This window comes from Zalophus californianus, chromosome 4 (assembly GCF_009762305.2).
Source record: "Zalophus californianus isolate mZalCal1 chromosome 4, mZalCal1.pri.v2, whole genome shotgun sequence".
Lineage (NCBI taxonomy): Eukaryota > Metazoa > Chordata > Mammalia > Carnivora > Otariidae > Zalophus > Zalophus californianus.
The window spans coordinates 138,836,752-138,856,363 of NC_045598.1; the positions used below are offsets into that span (position 1 = coordinate 138,836,752).

The 19,612-nt window shown below is 41.0% G+C and overlaps 1 protein-coding gene and 1 long non-coding RNA gene across 2 annotated transcripts; one reads left to right on the plus strand and one right to left on the minus strand.

The window, feature by feature from the left end:
* Positions 1-1,511: 1,511 nt before the first annotated feature.
* Positions 1,512-17,604, minus strand: LOC113914955. The gene is made up of 3 exons (XR_003517553.2): positions 15,490-17,604; positions 7,206-7,522; positions 1,512-3,113 (listed from the first exon to the last, which is right to left on the minus strand). It is a non-coding gene; the product is annotated as an uncharacterized LOC113914955 (long non-coding RNA).
* On the plus strand, positions 14,537-19,032 carry FABP5 (fatty acid binding protein 5). Its single transcript, XM_035727403.1, has 4 exons — positions 14,537-14,693; positions 17,616-17,788; positions 18,169-18,270; positions 18,781-19,032. Exons 1-4 carry the CDS (start codon positions 14,615-14,617, stop codon positions 18,832-18,834), a joined length of 408 nt encoding a protein of 135 aa, XP_035583296.1. The 5' UTR covers positions 14,537-14,614; the 3' UTR covers positions 18,835-19,032.
* The last annotated feature ends 580 nt before the right edge of the window (positions 19,033-19,612 follow it).

The following is a 19,612-nucleotide window of genomic DNA, read 5'->3' on the forward strand; positions in this document are numbered from 1 at the left end:
TCCTTTCAAGGGATTCTGTGAATATGCAGGAATTACATATTTTCTTCCCTTGCCCCTGTTTATGTTAATAATGATGTTCTTTTTGCCCTTCCAGTGCTCATGTCCTGTCTTCTTTTCTCCTCTACCCTTTTCCTAGAGGCATTTCATGATAAAAGTTCAAGTGAAAGTCATTGACGGATGCCTGAAGTCCTTATGTGGGGGACACTAGCTAAACCATAGTACCAAGTAAGTCTTAGGGGCACATTTGTTAGCTTAGATTCTGAAGAAAGTATCTGGAACCACAGAGAATACCCGCTCCAGATATTGTGAGCTAAACCAGTTACTTGCTGGGGCCAGGATTGTACTTTTGGAATGTTTTATTTATTTATTTATTTATTTATTTATTTATTTATTTGAGATTTTATTTATTTATTTGAGAGAGAGAGCGAGAGAGATCACAGAGGGAAGAGGGAGATTACAAAGGGAGAGGGAGAAGTAGACTCACCACTGAGCAGGGAGCCCAACACAGGGACTCAATCCCAGGACCCTGAGATCACGACCTGCGCTGAAGGCAATTGCTTAACCAACTGAGCTACCCAGGCGCCCCGGAACGCTTTAACGTGTAATAAAAACCTTGAGAAGTTACTTTTTATGTCAGTTCAGTTTATTTAATTTGTTAGCAAATAGGTTAGGTTGTTCTATTCATAATAGTAGTTACCATTAACTAAATAATGTGTGTTATTTAAAAATACATACATACATGCAAGTATTCTAGTGCCCCTTTAAACAGGTATTATGATTCTCTTTTAAGGATGAGGGAACAGAGAAAGTAAATGACTTGTTCAAATCATACAACTAGTCTCCAAAAGGAGCCTGCAGATATTTCTTAGTTAAATCTCACCTCTGTGGTTGTTAGTGTGACCTTGTCATATAGAAGATCAAAAGTTATTGAGTGACCCCCTCAAAATCGACTTCCTTAATTGCCACCTTCAACCAACTCTAGCTGTACTCAGCGGACCGGTTAAAATTGACAGAGTAAAAACTTTCAAGTTAGAGATCCTCTAGCTAATTAAAATAATTTAAGAGACTCTTTTATAAGCTAGGATTAATAATATATGTAGAATTTTATTGAACTATTGACTATTTTTTCCCTGAGACAAGATATTTCTAAGTTCTTTCACTAATGCTTATATCTTCCTTTTAAAACTAAACAACCCTAATTAAAGCCTAACACTAGATAGAGACAAGTGCACAAATCCTATGTGTACAGGTTGATAAAATATGACATGAACTCACACATGTAATCATCTTCCAGGTAGAAAACTTTGCCAGCACGCTGAAGCCCCCTCATGCCCTTCCCAATGGCTCTTCCTTCTCTCCTCCCCAAAAGAAACCATTCTCTTGGCTTCTAACACCATAGATTAGTTTTATTTATTTTTGGATTTTTTAAATAAAGATTTTATTTATTTATTTGACAGAGACACAGTGAGAGAGGGAACACAAGCTGGGGGAGTGGGAGAGGGAGAAGCAGGCTTCCCACGGAGCAGGGAGCCTGATGCGGGCTTGATCCCAGAACCCTGGGATCGTGACCTGAGCCAAAGGCAGACACTTAACGACTGAGCCACCCAGGCGCCCCTATTTTTGGATGTTTTTATAAGTAGATATTCAGGTTCTTAATCTGTGGGGATTCTTTCACTCAACATTATGTTTAAGAAATGTCATCCAAGTGGTTCCAAGTAGCTGTAATTTCATTTTCATTGCTGAATGCTGTTCCATTGTATGACTATACCACACTAAAAAATCCGGTCTGCTGTTCATGAAAATCTGAGTTATTTCCATTATGGGGGCTATTGCAAATATCACTACCATGAACAGTTTTGCACATGTCTCTTGGTATAAATGTTCAGTTCAGTAGGTAATTACAAACAGATTTCCAAAGTGGTTGTACTAATTTACAATCTTATCAGCTGTGAATGAGGATTCCTATTTTACATTAGTCCTAATTTTTGATGTTTGCTAGTAAGGTTGGGAGCTCAGAGGAAACATCATCCTTGCCCAGATGCAGCATAATTGCATTTGCAGGTAACTAAGCCGTCTTCTTGGTCTTTTCTCATTATGACCTACTCCCTGGCTGTAACTGTTCACGCTGTAGCTGAAAGGGTTTGCTGTGACCTGAGACAATTTAATAACATATGGCAGGGTACCAGTATGATGATCTCATGTGTGAGTAACCATTTTAAAATTATCTTAGTAAATTGTTGTTGATTCATTGGCCTGAAAAGAGCAATGTCAAAGCAAGCCATTCAGAGGGTGAGGCATTAAGCCTGGACATTTTGCTAAGATGAACACTGAGGTCTCCCTAATGTATCTTCTGTTTATCATAGTGTTTGGATGAAAGTTCTGAAGATACCAGAACTTTTGCAATACATTACTACAGAAGGTAGCATTAATTAAACTGACAAAAGGTGCCTAAAACTTCTGACCCATTCCTTTTAAGTAGGTCAAACCCTTTTATTAAAGTTCCTTATAAACCCTAATAATCTTAATTCAGAAATTCTTATAAACTATACCTACTTTTTACTCAGTTAAGAGAAAACCTGTGAGAGATGATCATTTACCTTAAATGATCCCTGGGGCCAGGAACAATTCCAGAAATAAATTTTCAAACTGAAATGTCTGTTACTTTAACTTGTCTTTGAAAAGCTGAGTGAGACTTTGGAGATGGTGTGGAGAAGAAAGGAGAATCACCTTCTTGAATTTATTTGTAAGTAATGTATATAAATATATAATTTTTCTTCTTGCTGTTGGTAAGGAGAAACTGAATGAGCAAGTTAAACTTGTAGCCTTCAAAGAGAACCTCCCCTTCTTGCCCCATACACCTTAAGTAGGTGAAGAAGAAAAGGAGATGTCATCTCTGAATAATAAATGGAAGATAAAGAGAGACTTAATCTCCACGGTATTTCCAGTACCCAAAGTTTCTTTAACCACAAAGTCCATTCCCAACCTCTTGATTGTCTTTTTTTTTTTTTTTAATTACACGAATGGTCACTAATTTCCAATACATCATCAATGTTCTTCATCACCTTTTCTTCAGCCCATGGAGTCATGTGCAGAATGATGGAATCATCAAGGGTCTGGTGATAGTAAAAACAAATGAACACACTCAGTAACCTAGTAGTGAGGTTTTCATGTTCAAATCTACTCACGCTGTCTTCGTGCCATTTGTTTTCAGTGGCATCCAGTTGACTTAATTGATTTAGATAATAGATTGAGCATAGACCCTGGCAATTTTTTCAAGAAATAGCAGAAATCCTTTGCAGATGAGGAAAGAAAAAGGAAAACAAGAGTCGGGTTAAGGAAGGAGGAGGAAATATGGGGCAAAAGAGAGTGCCTCTTGCACAAGCGTAAGTCAATACAGCTGGGACTGGTGGGTGTTAAGAAGGGCCTCCTCCTTGTTCAGGCAAAGAGCAGCTTCCTCCTGTCCTTCAGCTTCTGTGCAGATTGAAACACCTCCATCAGGAAAGGAGGAGACTTCTCAACTATCCTTCTGCCTCTGAGAGGCTACTCTGACTGCCTTAGAGTTGGGGAAGAGAGGAAAAAGAAAGGGTGGGAAAAGTCTTATTTGACTGGAATGGTTCCATTTGAAACTTATTTACATCTGAATAATAAAGTTAAATATATCTGAAATTTATTTTGCACTTAGTAGATATTTGAAGCTGACTTGTGTGTGTGTGTGTGTGTGTGTGTGAGCTGTTACTGTGGATCTCATGTGTGAATAACCACCCCCTCTCCACTCCCCCAATCACTGAAAATTTCTCCCTGGCAGTTTCCTTGACTGCAGGAACTTTTCCATCTCTCTACTTATAACGCCCCCTTCAGCAAGATCTTGCTGGGCAGAGGGGGCTGAGCAGTAAGAATAAAGGTTATATTATGAAATTTGCTCAGGAGTCTGAGTCTGAAAACAGTCAATAGCATGAATTTTAATTTTCAACCATTATACTATACCCTTAAATTAGATGACAGATGATCAAAAGACATAGTTAGGGTTTTTTGTTGTTATTGTCAAAGCAGCTTTCTTTCTAGATTGTTAAAGATATGAAATTAATACGTATGTGCTTGAAACTTGATTTACTCTCTTCTCCTTTTACAGTGAGAATACACAAATCTAAGTTTATACAGTTATTTTATAGCAGAGTAAGTTCTAGGAAGAGGGTCTCCTACATCCTAGGCCACTGTTCTTTCAACATTGTGCCTTTGGGGTGGATAGTTAATAAAATGATTGTTTTATGAGAGATGCTAGTGTTTCTTTGCCTGGCGTATCTTAAAGTATTGAAGGGTGGTTATGATAGAGACAAAAGCTGCTCTAGCTCAATTCTTAAATAATCTTTTTAAGATAATCTTTTTTCAGTTTAAGTGAAGACACAGGACAATTGAGGCCACAGAAATCATGACATTTTTTTTTGAAGAAGTTTAACTAAAGAACCCAGAAGTTCCTGTTACAGCTTGGATAGTGAGCAAATTGTGTCCATCATCTGTTTATATGACACATTGTCATGATATATGGTTTTCCTGAGGAACAAAGGTGGAGGCCAAGCACCTGCATAATTAATTATAGTGTTAAATTCTCCATAGCTAAAATCCATACACTAGGATTGCTGTAATCATCAATTCATAGACCAAATATGATTGATAGAAATAATTTAATTTTTAGGCCAACCCTCTTACCTTATTTTTCATTTGAATATTTCTCCCTATAAAGTATTTTTTAATACTTAAATAATTACAGAATATATTTGGAATTCTTGGCAATCCTATGATTTGGGATTATGTTATTTCTTACTATGGAAAGACTTTATTCAGGTACCAACTGCAGTTAGATTATGCAAATATTCTAATTACGTAGAGTGGAAATGATTCTTTTTTAGAATGTTTTGTAATAGTCCTGCTAAACAGCTTCAGTACATTATTTGGTCCTTCCTAGCCTCTAAGCTTATTCGAAATTGAAAAGGGAGTTATTCTTTTTCACTATTATTTTTGCTATAACTCATACCGCTCTCCCTCTCTCCCTCCCTCCCTCCCTCCCTCTCTCTATGTTTCTTTCTCTGTCTCCTTATCTCTCTCTCTCTCTCTCTATATATATATACATGCACTCATATACATACGCATGCATACATACTTAAAGAGTTTTATTTATAGTTCTCTCAGGTCTTTTATATATAATACATTTGGGTATACAGATGAAATATCATCATCAAATACTTATAGGCCTTATAAACCTATGGAAGGATAAGTGAGCAAAAATTCTGTTATTTCAGTCAATCAGAGAAAGACATGTATCATATGACCTCACTGATATGAGGAATTCTTAATGCCAGGAAACAAACTGAGGGTTGCTGGAGTTGTGGGGGGTGCGAGGGATTGGGTGGCTGGGTGATAGATATTGGGGAGGGTATGTGCTATGGTGAGCGCTGTGAATTGTGCAAGACTGTTGAATCATAGATCTGTACCTCTGAAACAAATAATGCAATATATGTTAAGAAAAAAAAAAAGAAGATAGCAGGAGGGGAAGAATGAAGGGGAGTAAGTCGGAGGGGGAGATGAACCATGAGAGACAATGGACTCTGAGAAACAAACTGAGGGTTCTAGAGGGGAGGGGGGTGGGGGGATGGGTTAGCCTGGTGATGGGTATTAAAGAGGGCACATTCTGCGTGGAGCACTGGGTGTTATGCACAAACAATGAATCATGGAACACTACATCAAAAACTAATGATGTAATGTATGGTGATTTACATAACAATAAAAAATTATTAAAAAAATAAATAAAAATTCTGTTATTTCAGAGGGTCAAGCTAAGACCAATAGCTAGAAATTACTGGAAGCAGATTTCAGCACAGTAGAGATTATGGCTTTCTCCCAATCAGAACCATTAGAACATAGAAAGGGCTTCTTGGGGAGGAAGCGAGGCCTCTATCACCCGAAGGATTTAAGTAGAGACTCGTTTCATTTGTATTGAGAGAAACTTAATAGGCTTTAGTTGAAGTAGAAGACCTCTATAATTCCTCCGAATTCTAGGATTTTAAGATTTCTCTTTAGTTCTGAATCCAAGTCCCAAATGTATATTCAGAAATGAAACTATGTAACTTTAAATTATTTGCTAATAATATGTATGCTCAAGCCACAACTAATTGGGCCAAGATCAGGTGTGACCAGGAATTACTGCCAAAATGTGCAATTAAAAATTATACAACTTGGGTGTGGACACCAGAGATCAAGTTTTACTTCTGAATAAGTAAGTGCTAGTGACTTCAACTAGCTCGGTTCCCTAGGAGCACAGAGGACTTAAGGCTTTCGGTTGAGAAAGATCAGTGTGTGAGAAAGAACTAGAGCTTTGCCCTATGAAATGAGAGGCTGCGGCCGGCCACTAGCTCAGTAAAGCTTAAAGCAAAAGGAAACCTGTTACATTTTTCACAAGATTTAGTGTCACTCACTATTCATGTTTATTGGAAAGTGATAAATGAAGGGTTTGTTGAATTCTGAAGTGATTTTTTATTTTAATTATGAGTCATATCCCCACTTGCTTTCAAGTGAAATACTAGATAGTTATGATTTTCCGTTCCATAATGGAACCAAACTTTCGTTTCAGTAAATATACATCAGGAATGGTTATGCCAACCAAAATGCAAAACTATAATACAATGGAAAGGCAGTCAATTAAAACAACACTTTTTTCATACAGTAAATGACATAAATAACTTTCATATAGTAAGTAACATTCAAAGAGACGCTGGTAAATGACATTCTTTCCTGTTTCTAGAAGCTTGGTACTCTTCTAGAGTAGTAGAAGAAAAGAGAGTTTCAGGATATATTTCAGTTTAAGGGGTTCTTTGCAAGACTGGTTTGGGTCTGCAGCTTCTAAGAGGATTCATTATGATACCTCTATCAGGTTTGTTGTTGTTTGGAGTGACTAGAGTTTTTACTACCTTGCATCATGTACTGATAACACAGCTGCAGACATGATACTATTTTATACCATGCAACCAATACAATAAAACTCGTCATAACAGAGCCACATGCTTCCCCCAGGAACCACATATAGTTTCTATTGAAAGATAGGGTGTCAGAACATGTGTGGTAAAATCATTAAGCTTTGCTTCTGAGTCTCTTCTCTCCAAAGGGCATATCAATGACACGAGAAAGGGGGCACAGCAGCATTTTCTGGTCCTTACCAATCAGGCTGGGGTAGTGCAGAATCCCTGTTTTGACTTGTACACTGGCAGATTTTAGTTTGCAAGTTGTGTATCTCAGCATGCGCCACACAACCTCGGGGACAGCCAAGTGTCAGTTTATTCCCAAGTTCATGGTGAGGAACTCACTCTAAAACACAGGGTGAGCTGGGTAGCGATGTGGGTTGCATCACAGTATTTCTCAGACAAGATCTTTCTAATCTGCTGATTAGACGGTGGCTTTGTGGCATTTGGCACATTCGTTTTAAACAGGATGTATCCATTTAGTACACCCACCTGGTTCCTGCCGAAGAGATGACCTGTTGAGACAAACAAAACTCTAGAGTTTCCAGGATACAATTGAAAGCAATAAGACTATGTATCCCCTCCCCACCAAAAAGACTGTGTGGTATCTTCCTGGAAAATTCACTGAATATTATAAAGATAAAATGAATTTAGCTGACATTTTCAAAGACATTTAATACCTGGGTATTTCCAGAATGTGCTGAATTAAAACAAAGGATTTTTTTTTTTTTTTTAAAAAGGCAGTTCCTTAGCTGGTGTAAGCTTAGGTTAACAAACTCCTTGAAGACAAGGGCTAAAAGTCATTCCACATAATTATTAGGTGGTCTGAAATTGTAGTCTGAATTGAATCAAAAGAATCTGTCTTGTGTCGACAGCTCCGCTAGCCCTTCATTTGTGGGTAAGCAGAGCAGTCCACATATGACATATTTGCATAATGCCATGTGAGTAGGGAAAGATTGACTATGGCCCTATAGCACTTTTTCCCTCCTGTAAAGCAAACTTCAGATTTTTTCATTAGACGATACTAGAGTGCCATGATAATGCTGTACTTGAAACTTAGGCTTTGGAGCTGCCTGACAGATAAGAGTTAAATCTCACAACTCTTCACCCAACATCATTCAATCTGATTTACGTGGAGTGAAAGAGAGCACTATTTGTAATCACACCAGGACAGCACCATACCTTGGCTATGCAAAAAACAGTGCGCTCAGTTCTGCTAGCCTACCAAAGCAGAAACGCCATTAGGAACCCCGGCTTTGTCCTGGTACATTAACTATGTAACTATCTGCAAAGTAGGGGACAACATTTGAGATTTGTAGCACAAATATTCTTTATCCCATCTTCTAAATTAGACCCAAACCAAGATCATGGTTGCCCTCAATGGTAACACCCACCTGGCCTTCCAGTCCTGTATGGAACCACAGTGTTCAGCCAACCCAGAAAACAGAATGTGGTTCATTGGAAACTCAGACTGGTTTCTCATTATTTGTTAGTTTGTGAGTCACTCAATTGAGAAACTCTTGCTGTAAAAGGAGGAATGCAGGAATAGAAGAGTGAGGACAGCACAGGAAAATGCATGAGAGCAAAATAAACCTTTCACTACATGCTGTTGGATTTGTATCTTTAAGCATGGTCAACGCAGAAGTGAGCCAGTGAACAAAGAGCGTCCTACGGTGTTTACAGGTGGACAAACAAAGGGATCCATCCTGCCTCTTGGCTCCTTTAGAGGAGTGCACAGAACCAGCTTGATGCTGTTTTTGTGATACTGTGCATGTCTTTGAGGGATTTAGAGTAGCTCTTCCCACCACCAAGTAAAGAGCATGAGAGTTAGGATTGAGAAAGTGTCTTCGGTCAGATTTAGGTAGGTTACTAAATTCTGATGATTTGTCTTAAAAGCTAATTCAGACGAAAGAAAGCGATGGGCCTGACCCATCAGGACAAATAGCTTAGAAAGAAGCAACCCTGTGGTTTTGTAGATTTGACTTTAAAAATCTAGTCTTATGGATAACTCTTAATAAAGAGAAATGATTAAATAGTGTTAAGAGTCTGGGGGGGAAACCTTAAATCACAGAATATTACATGGAAAGTGAGACTGAAAAATGGGAAAGTATAATCTGCAAAAAAGAATTTGGCCTCTTCCAGTGGAAAAAATCTAATCTGGAGGATTTTTGCTTTTGCAGTTTTTAAAGGGCAGAAGTACCCTTTATGAATTTGTCCGTGTGCTTGGAGCTGGGCCAGCCCCAGACTTTGTACATAATATAATGTATATTGGGAGCACCAATTTTGCTGGAGGTGAGCTTGAGGTGGTTAAGGTTGCTCAGGGATTTGTTTTGAGACCATGTTACCTGATAAGCACAGTGTTTTAACTAACATTTTGTGCTTATTGCAGGTGGCTTGACAAGTCTCTTCCCGCTGCATTTCAAGATGTCCCCTTACATGTTGTTTTAGACCTGGAACACTTTGAATACCACCCACATGAGGCATGAAAGGGCTACATATTTCTGAAATCTGTTGCCATGAGCTAATGACAAATGTAATACCCAATAATATATAAGTCTGGACAGTAGGAAGATCTGTGTAAGCAAGAGAAATGGATTGATCTTATACTGAGATGAGTCATTATACCCTCTGCCTTATTTAAAACCAAAAATCTTTATTGTAAGTTTTTTTAAATTATAACTTTTATTGTAACTTTTGCAATGTCTCATTTTCTCTCTATTCTCACATCCAGTTAATTTATCAAGCGCATAGTTATGATGAATTATTTAGGCAACTGGAAACATTTTGTTTTGTTTTGTTTTAAGATTTTACTTATTTGAGAGAGAGAGAGAGAGAGAGCGAGCACAGAAGAGAGGGAGAACCAGGCTCCCCGCTCAGCGGGGAGTCCAATGCGGGGCTCAGTCCCTGGACCCTTGGATCATGACCTGAGCCGAAGGCAGCTGCTTAACCAACTGAGCCATCCATGTGCCCCAGCAATTGGAAAGTTCTAACGGCTATCCATTTGCAGACATGTTGGGAGGAATCAAACTGCTTTAAGTAGAAGGACAAAACTCATAAAATAACTCGATTTTTATAAATGCTTTAATGAGAAATAATCTTATTACCAAAAACAAAAGAAAACAACCTTCCATTGATAAATGGTAGCTTGTTGTGGCTGGATACACTGAAGGATTTAAAACTTGACCTTATACTCGTCTGGGAAGTTTTGCTGCTACAGACAACTGACAAGATGCAGATCCATGCTCTATCCACTTACTAGGATTTTCTTTTGGAACGGATTCCAAATGGGATTTTCTTTTCTTTTCTTTTTTTTTTTTTAAAGATTTAATTTTATTTATTTGCGAGAGTGAGAATGAGAGAGAGAGAGAGAACACATGAGAGGAGAAGGGTCAGAGGGAGAAGCAGACTCCTTGCTAAGCAGGGAGCTGGATGTGGGACTCAATCCCAGGACTCCAGATCATGACCCGAGCTGAAGGCAGTTACTTAACCAACTGAGCCACCTAGGCGCCCCCAAATGGGATTTTCTTAAGGAAGATCTGGTTTTAAGCAGGGTGTACACAGCATGAGTGAGAAAGACATGGAAGAATGAGGGCAAAAAACAAAACAAAACAAAAACAAAACAAAAAAAACTGGCTATAAAATTTAAGAGAGAAACTAGATTTAAAATGACATAGTATCCACCCTCCCTGCCCCCTTTGAAGTCTTCTGTCACACTTTCCGGTGAACAGACAGAAAAATAGCTGCCTCAGGTTAATTAGAAAAAAAGTCCAAATGTTCAGTAAGATAATTTTTGGAGTGAGTTTGTTCAGTTTCCTGTCTTTTCCATATTTTTTTTTACATTTTTATGAGGATATAATCAGACATCCTTATCCAGGGAAGTGAAAGTCACCCTGATGTGTCAAAGCCATATGCAAGTTCTTACATACTTTACAGCTTTGCTATTCAAAGCCTGGTTCCCAAACCAGTAACACTAGCTTCACCTGGGCGTTTGCAAGAAATGCATGATCTTGTGCCCCGCTATGGAAACTGCAGAATCTGCATTTTAACAAGATCCCCAGGTAATTTGTTTGCACACTAAACTTTGAGAGGTATTGCTTTATAGTGTTCACTTTGCCCCGCCTCCTTTTTTGCTTAATCTGCACATGTACCAAGAAAAGACTCAGTTGTCTGAACATGGATTGCTTTGTGTATTCTCTCCAGTGACTGATTTAATATGATGTTCTTTCTCTACCAGCTGCATACTTCCCGGTCAACAACGCTTATGGTCCTTAGGAAATGATTATGTACTACAGTCAGTTTTGTGGAAGGCAGATTTAGCTATACAAACTGTAACTAGGAAGTTGTCTTTAAATAAAATTAAACAATACACACCAAACTTATGTGTGAGTTTGTGGAATAGGAAGCTGACCGACTACTAACATTCATCAAAGGAAAGTGAAGAGAAATATTCCGCTTTACCACTAGGTGGAAATAGAGTAATTTTGAGTATATTTTTCAGGGCCATGAACTACTAGAGGAGATAAGCTGAAAGGGACCTAAAAAATCATTTGCTGTAATTCTTATCTTCTTAATTTCATTGATGAGAAAACTGAGTTTTTGGAGATATTAAGTAAAATTGCATCTGTCTTACAAATGGTGGTCTTCTAGAGCTACGGAGGGGGAGAGCTGCTGGTAAGTTTTGATGCTTCAACCATTTTCATCTATATGAATAACGTGTCATTATCCTCCAGCATGAAGGGAAGACAGGATGTAACACCTAAACTAATGACCAGCACAGTGACTTAAATTTGTAAGGATTCGTTTAGAATAAAACTATTTTTCCTTGTCCCTGTATTATAACATAATTAATCTCAGTCAAGTAATAATTCTCCCTTTTTCCATTGAAGAGCTACTTAACCATCCCATAAAGTCATACAAAGAGTTTAATCAGATTTGTTTTTACAACATTTTGGTTTTTACGTTTCATATTGGGTTCAAGTTAAGTGGCCTAGAACAGAACTTCAGTTAGCAGGTTAAGGAAATACTTCATGTTTTTCAGAACTTGAAATCCATTCCCATTATTTTTAAGAAAGGAAGGGAATCTGAATTCAGAGCTTGAGGGATGTTAGAAATAATCTACTACAATGTCTTTCCATATATATCTCACAGATGAGAAGTACCAGAGCACAAGGGATGAAGTGTGTCGCTCACAGCAGCAAAGCCATCTCCATGCCCTTCTTCTTTGCTCCAGGAGAGACTCTAGCAGGTAATTTGGCCTATATCTTTCTGTTGTTTGTGGTGTGTATTAACCACAAAAGGATTATTTCCACTCATTACATCAAAGAGGGTGTTTAAAAGTTGACTTTTAGGGGCACCCGGTGGCTCAGTTGGTTAAGCATCTGCCTTCAGCTTAGGTCATGATCTCGGGGTCCTGGGATCGAGCCCCACACAGGGCTACCTGCTCAGCAGGGAGTCTGCTTCTCCCTCTGACCCTCCCCCCTCTCTTGCTCTGTCTCTCACTCTCTCTCTCAAATAAATAAAATCTTTTAAAAAATAAAAAAAATAAAAGTTAACTTTTAGTAACACCTCTGGTATAAAAACTATTTCTTAAGTACTTACGTATTTAGTACCATAGTGCCATTTCCCTTTTGATATTTCTGTGACATGGTTGATTATGATCACCTAAAAATTAGTATTCCAGTACAGAGTCCTGACTATTATTACCATGTTCTATACAAACATGGATAAAACATGTTGAATCAGCACATTAAGTCCAAACACACAGTAGCTGCCTGTCTAGGAGGCTGGGGCAGCAGGCTGTCCTAAGTGTCTAAAAGCTAGCCCTTGCATCACTGAGCAAATGACATACTTAGCTGCCTTCAGAACTTGAACATTTTCTCAGCGGTAGAGCCTCAAGTGTGGGACATCGGGCTCTTTTTTTTTTTTTTTTTTTAGGTTTTATTTATTTATTTGAGAGAGAGGGAGAGAGGGAGAGAGAGCACAAGCAGGGAGCCCAATGTGGGGCTTGATCCCAAGACCCTGAGATCATGACCTGAGCTGAAGGCAGACGCTTAACCAACTTGAGCCAGCCAGGCGCCCTGCCACATGGGCTCTTAATGGCACAACTCTACGGCCTGAGTCCCTCACTATTAAAATGGTACCACAAGAAAAACTGGGGTGACCCTAAAATTAGGGCAGGAATTTGAAATAAAAAAGATATAGTGCAGGGGAGTAAATGTCCTGAGGCATGATGGGAAATGACCAACCTCAGATTTCAGTTTGTTGAGGATGGAACGTGAACCAGTGTCTTGGTATGTATGGTTCAGGAGATTGTAGCCTCTGCTCTTAGCTCCTTGAGTACAGTGAGCTAGAGGCAACCAGGTGTGGTCCTGTTTCACAAGGTCTGACGGGAGGACTGGACAGGGATTCTGGTTCTACCACTTTGCGAACATTCCCTGCCTCATGTCCTCTTTCAAAAAATTGGGAAACCACTAGCAAAAATTTAGTGTAACTCAGAGTTAATGGATAGAAAGTGCATAGGAAGCACAGCATCTAGCACAAATGAACCTTGTCTCATCTCATCTCACCATCTAGCTCAGTAAATGAACCTTATCTCCATCAAGGCAGCTGGCCTCTCTGTGTGGCAACTTTCTCACCTCATCCCAGCTCACTCCCACAGGGACCTGGGATCACCCGGTAAGATACTGTGACAAGTACACTTTGAAAAGTGTAATACTTTACACAACAAATACAGGGTATCATTATAATGAAAGGCAAAGAGGAAAGTGCTGGAGTCTAAATACTTGGGAGTCTGAGAAGAAACTATGAAGGGCTCACTCAACTAGGAAGGTAAACGAATAACATATTCTTGATGGGTACATTTAATAGCAATGACGGTCACTTAAACTGAAACTTCTTGAGGAGTTTTAGTTTGGAAACCGAAATCTTCCCCTACCCTGTGCCTTCTGATAAAATCATCTAACTCAAATCAGGTACATACTGGCCCTGAGGCCCTAATTGGACAGGGGTGGAGGAGGGAGTTGAGGAGAGAGGTGGGGGGGGGTGTCCTGAAGGTGGGGAGATCAGGTTCTCTCAGGAAGGTACGGGATGTGGATTAGTCCACTGACTAGAAGCGGAGATGAAGGAGGCCAAGAAGTCCATCAGCCAAACGACCACCGATCAATCAATTCCTGCCCCCAAGCCCAACAAGGGCTAGTCGATTCGTTGGGAGTATTTCGAAGGAAAAAGAGTGGTGGCTTGGAGGTAGAACGGTGGGGCGCTGGAGAGGTGGGGCCCCTCCAGCTTCAGGCGCTGGCGTCTGGGGCGGCGTGGGGCGCGCGGGACAAGTCCCCGCCTGTAGGAAGCGCTGGGCGGGGGGAGCTCCCCCAACCTCCCGCCGTCCCGGGGCAGGTGGAACGGGTTCGCGCCTCGCGGCCTAGGGAGAGAGGCTCTGGGGGCGTGCGGGGGGGCGGGGCGGGGGCCGGGCGAGGCGCGTCTCTCATTGGCCTCTCGGAACCGCCCGGCGCGCGCCGCGTTTATAAAGCAGCCAGGGGCGCCGGCTGGTCGGAAGCCACGCTCCCGACGCCCCACTCTGCTCTGCTCGCTAGGCCCGCCGGCCCGCGCCCACCATGGCCACCATTCAGCAGCTGGTAGGAAGATGGCGCTTAGTGGAAAGCAAAGGCTTTGACGAATACATGAAGGAAGTAGGTGAGGCTCCCGGCCAAGCGGCGCCTGTAACGTGGCGAGGGTGTGTGTGTGTGTGTGTGTGTGTTCCTAGGTCCCCTTCAGCGTGCTGAGCTTGTGTGTGTGTGTGTGTGTATGTGTGTGTTGCTAGGTCCCCTTCAGAGTGCTGAGCTTGTGTGTGTGTGTGTGTGTGTGTGTGTCTGTTCCTAGGTCCCCTTCAGCGTGCTGAGCTTGTGTGTGTGTGTGTGTGTGTGTGTGTGTCTGTTCCTAGGTCCCCTTCAGCGTGCTGAGCTTGTGTGTGTGTGTGTGTGTGTGTGTGTGTCTGTCCCTAGGTCCCCTTCAGCGTGCTGAGCTTGTGTGTGTGTGTGTGTGTGTGTGTGTGTGTGTGTGTGTGTGTGTGTGTCTGTTCCTAGGTCCCCTTCAGCGTGCTGAGCTCAGCGGCGGGGCATGCCCGGCTGTCTACCCCAAACCCCTGTACCCCCATCCATCTCCCTCCCTCCACCCCCCACCAGCACGTGGGCAAGCAGCCGGGAGAGCAGCTTGCGCTTGCCGCCCGCCTGCGGATTCTGAGATGTTCCGTCTCATGGGCCACCCAGCTCTCTTCAACTTTCCCCTAGCCCACGCGCAGCCACCCGCACCGCTTCCTGTCCTTTAGCGCACTCCTCTTCCTCCCACCCTAGGCTTCACTTCTTTCAACCCCATTCAGACAGCCCCCGTAACTTCCCCGATTTTTCTTTTCCCACCGTTCATCTTCCCTCCTCCTGCCGCCATCCTGCCTCTCCCACTCGCCCCATCGTGGCCGCACCCACTCCTTTCCCACCTTGCTCCCGCATTGCCTCATCTTTTGTTCCTAGATGGCGTGCGGGTCCCCTCTTCTCCACAGGGCGCAGTTTCCAGCAGAAACCCTTTAGAAGGTCTGAATGGGGCGACAGCTTCGGCTTTTCTTCTGCCCTCGGGCCGCCTCTCCCCCCGACCCGCAGGCCCTCCGCCCGCCCTCCCCGGGTGAGCCGGGCCCTTTGGTTTGGAGCAGCTCCCGGTGGAGCGTCGGGTTATCCTCGCCTCGCAGCCACAGAGCGGCGCTTAGAGGCGTGGCGCTGGCGACGCCGACCTTCTTTCTGCCGGCTCTGCCCCGCCTGAGCGCCGCGGTGGGCAGGTGACCTCTCCGAGGGCAACGGCGGGGCCTGCTGTGCCCACGGATGGCCACGTGCTGCTGCCCTGCCCTCTGCGTCTCGAGGGTGAGGGGCCTAGAGGCAGGGAGTGGGGTTTTCTTGGAAAACCGCAGAGCCCTCCTGTGGCTGCTGCTTTCCAACTGCACCCAAGATGGGGGGGGGGTGCCCTGCAGAAGGCCCCCCACTGCTTAAAGCCTTTCAAAGCAATAGGAGTCTCTGTAGGAAGATTCCAGTTCTCTTCTCTCAAAATAGTACTTGATTCTCTGTTATTGTCCTTTTCTAAGCCAGTGACAATGATTGTATTCTGCTTGACACATTGGGTAGATTAGCAAACAAAAGTGGACCTTGGTCACAGGCCACTAGGAAGTGGGATGGAGTACTATAGCATGGATCTTCTCTGAAAAGGGGCTTCCAGCCCTAAGACAACTTCCGGGACCCTGAGGCTGCTTTAGAAGCTGCCCATCCCACAAATGTTAACATGACAGCTTTCTGGTGCAGAAGTTACTGCAAAGACCCTCTACTGAAACCTAGTCCCTGTGGCACTTCAGAAGCCTTCCTTCGTTAGCCTTTATCCAAGACAATGACAGGTGAAGGCTGGTTCTGTGGTGAATCTTGAGTGTATTTATGATACTGTGAGTCAAAGTAGAATGCAGTCTTTTTCTCTTTTTTTTTTTTTTTGCACTATAAATCTAGATCAAGATAACTCTGGAAAAAGCCAATTACTGCACTCATAGCCAAGAAATGTCTGTGTGTGTTCACTTGTGTGAAGACCAAATAAAGAATGCTGTTCTCTGCCCTTTGAAAGTGAATGTGTTCATTGGGTGGTTTGTTTCCAGGGTTCTAGAGTCATGAAAGTTGTCAAGGCTCAATTCATTAGAGAGCAGTCGAGATGTGGGAAGAGCAGAGCCCTGTATTTGTCCAAAGTGAGAATTAATAATGACTCATCTAACAATACGAGGCACCAGCCCCCACACTGGCAAAAGAGAAGGCACCAAGAGGACACTGCAAGCCTAGCTGAGTTTCTATCATCAACCCAGTTATTCTGCTTAGGTTGTAGTCTCGTCTGTGAAACCAGGATTTGGCCTAGATCTAAGTTTCCTTGTAAATGTTACCATTAGGGAGAAATACATAGATCATAAATTAAATATGATATCAATATAGTAATTGAGTTCCACAGCTCTGAAATGCTTACTGTTTTTGAGGATAAAATGTTCCCAATTTATTAGCATCACGATTGTGCAGTTAACTCTTAAAACACCATGCTCTTTGAACTGAATTGATTTGGATTTTGTGTAGTTATTAGATATTTATCAAGAGCTTTGTATGTGTCAGACTGTGTGCTGGAGTCCTATAATACAATGTTTGGCAGAATTGAGTACATCCATTTTAGAAGTCCAGATTTCTTCCCTAACTTTCTGAGGGCCAGCATAGCATGGAGGCCAAGAGCTTAAGGTTTGGAGCCAGACTGCCCGCTCTGTTGGTTGCAGCTCCATCACTTCCTAGCTGAATGAGCTTGGGTAAGTTACTGCAGTGCCTCATTTTCTGATCTTGTAAAATGGATGCTATCTACCTCTCACACAGTTGTTGCAAGGCTTCCATTAATTCATATATTTAAGTGCTGGCACATGGTAAGCGCTGCGTATGTGTCTACCCTTGTTATTGAGAAGCGAATAAGTGAAATATGTACCACACAGTAACTGCAATCGAATTACTGCATTTATTATGTAAACTATAGCTTTGGTTTTCCTGTTAGTTAACATGATAAACCATTCTACAGGAGTGGGAATGGCTCTGCGAAAAGTGGGTGCAATGGCCAAACCAGATTGTGTCATCTCTTCTGACGGCAAAAACCTCACCATAAAAACTGAGAGCACTTTGAAAACAACACAGTTTTCATGTAACCTGGGAGAGAAGTTTGAAGAAACTACAGCTGATGGCAGAAAAACTGAGGTCAGTCATAACTTAACAAAATCACGGAAGCTTGTAGAATGAAATACAATAAATTGTATTAGTATTCTTACTGTTTATAGGCAAAACTTAATGAAAAAGTAAAATTATCTGATGAATTGAGTTTGACCAATTAGTGAAAGTACCAACTTCATAACTCAGTCACTATTTGGGGAAAAATAGTTTAAGGAGCATGAGAGAGAATAAGTGTCTCTTATATGAGGGTCTAGATTGAAAAGCATAAACTATATTATTAAAATTGGTATGGGTTAATGAAGTGGACCCAGAAAGGAAAAGATGAAAAAATGTTGATTAAGGAAGTTATGAGCCATGGCATCTCTCTGGTAACATACTTTGGAAGATTAAAAAGTGTATTTTTGCAGACTGTCTGCAACTTCACAGACGGCGCGTTGGTTCAACATCAGGAATGGGATGGGAAGGAAAGCACAATCACAAGAAAATTGGAAAATGGGAAATTAGTGGTGGTAAGTGCCAAACTTCTTATGTCTTATTAGGCTTTTGTTTGCATTCAGAGTTCACGTAACTGCTCAATATCACTGATCATGAACATGAGAACTAGGTTTGGGTAGAAAAAAATTGTAAAATAGCAAGGTAAACATGTAGCACAGTATGTACCTGGAGCTGGTTTTAGTTTATGCTCACTACTGCATTACAGTAAAATCATGGGCAAGCCACTGAACTCCCTTCTTGGACATACATCTTTCCATTTCTTTAAAATAAGGAACAACATTTGCAGTGCTCAAATGAATACTTAGATTTTGCAAATCAATACTTTAGTTTGCAGTAAAGCATACACATGTCATAAGCAAAATAACAGGTTCTAGCTTTTCAAACCCAGGAATTCTAAAATTCATTTTCTCCATCTATGAAGTAGATTACAAAGTTTTGTAGGATGCTGATCCTAGTATTTAACTACTACCATTGCTCTACGATGCAAGATTAACCTAATTCTTTAATATCGTTCTTTCTTCTAGGAATGCATCATGAATAATGTCACCTGTACTCGGGTCTATGAAAAAGTAGAGTAAAAATTCCATCATCATTGTGGACAGGAATTAGCTGTGAGGATGAACAAGCTCAGTTCAATGAGCAAATCTCCATACTGCTTTTTTTTTCATTACTGTGTTCAATTATCTTTATCACAAACATTTTACATGCATCTATTTCAAAGTGTTGATTTAATTAGGATTATCCCTTTGGTTAGTAAATAAATTTGTGCTATGCCAGTGTTGTATGCTTTTTTTTAACTTCATAGGAAATTAGTCGTAAATTTTAATAAGTATGAATTGAATAAAATCTGGGGTAGTCTTGCGGGTACTATATTGAGATCATATTTAGTAATTTATATGTAGAGCTACTTCTATGGCAAATACACTACCAATCATTTAAGCTTGCCCTACACTATTTGAACTCTATATCAACTCAAGAATCTTAAATTTCTGGCAAAAGACTATTCTCATTAAAAAAAGAGCTACATAAACTTTATAATTTAAATATTAGAATAAAAGTTAGATTACTATCATTGACCAGTGATCATACTTTTAATAGTGTACTTGTAACTATTATTCAGGAATTCTGCAACCCCAAATTCCTTTAATTAACTTTATGAGGGCCTACCATGTGCCAGGCAGTGTGGTAGAGGTTGAAGCATATCTGGACACAAGGTCAAATCATTGCCCTCACAGCTTTGGAAGGACTCAGTGGGTTCCTTAACAAAAGATGTAGAAGTAATACAGCTCTAAAATACTTCCTGTGTGCATATATAAAGAATAACAATTCTAGTGAACACCTGTTCTGCTTCTCAAA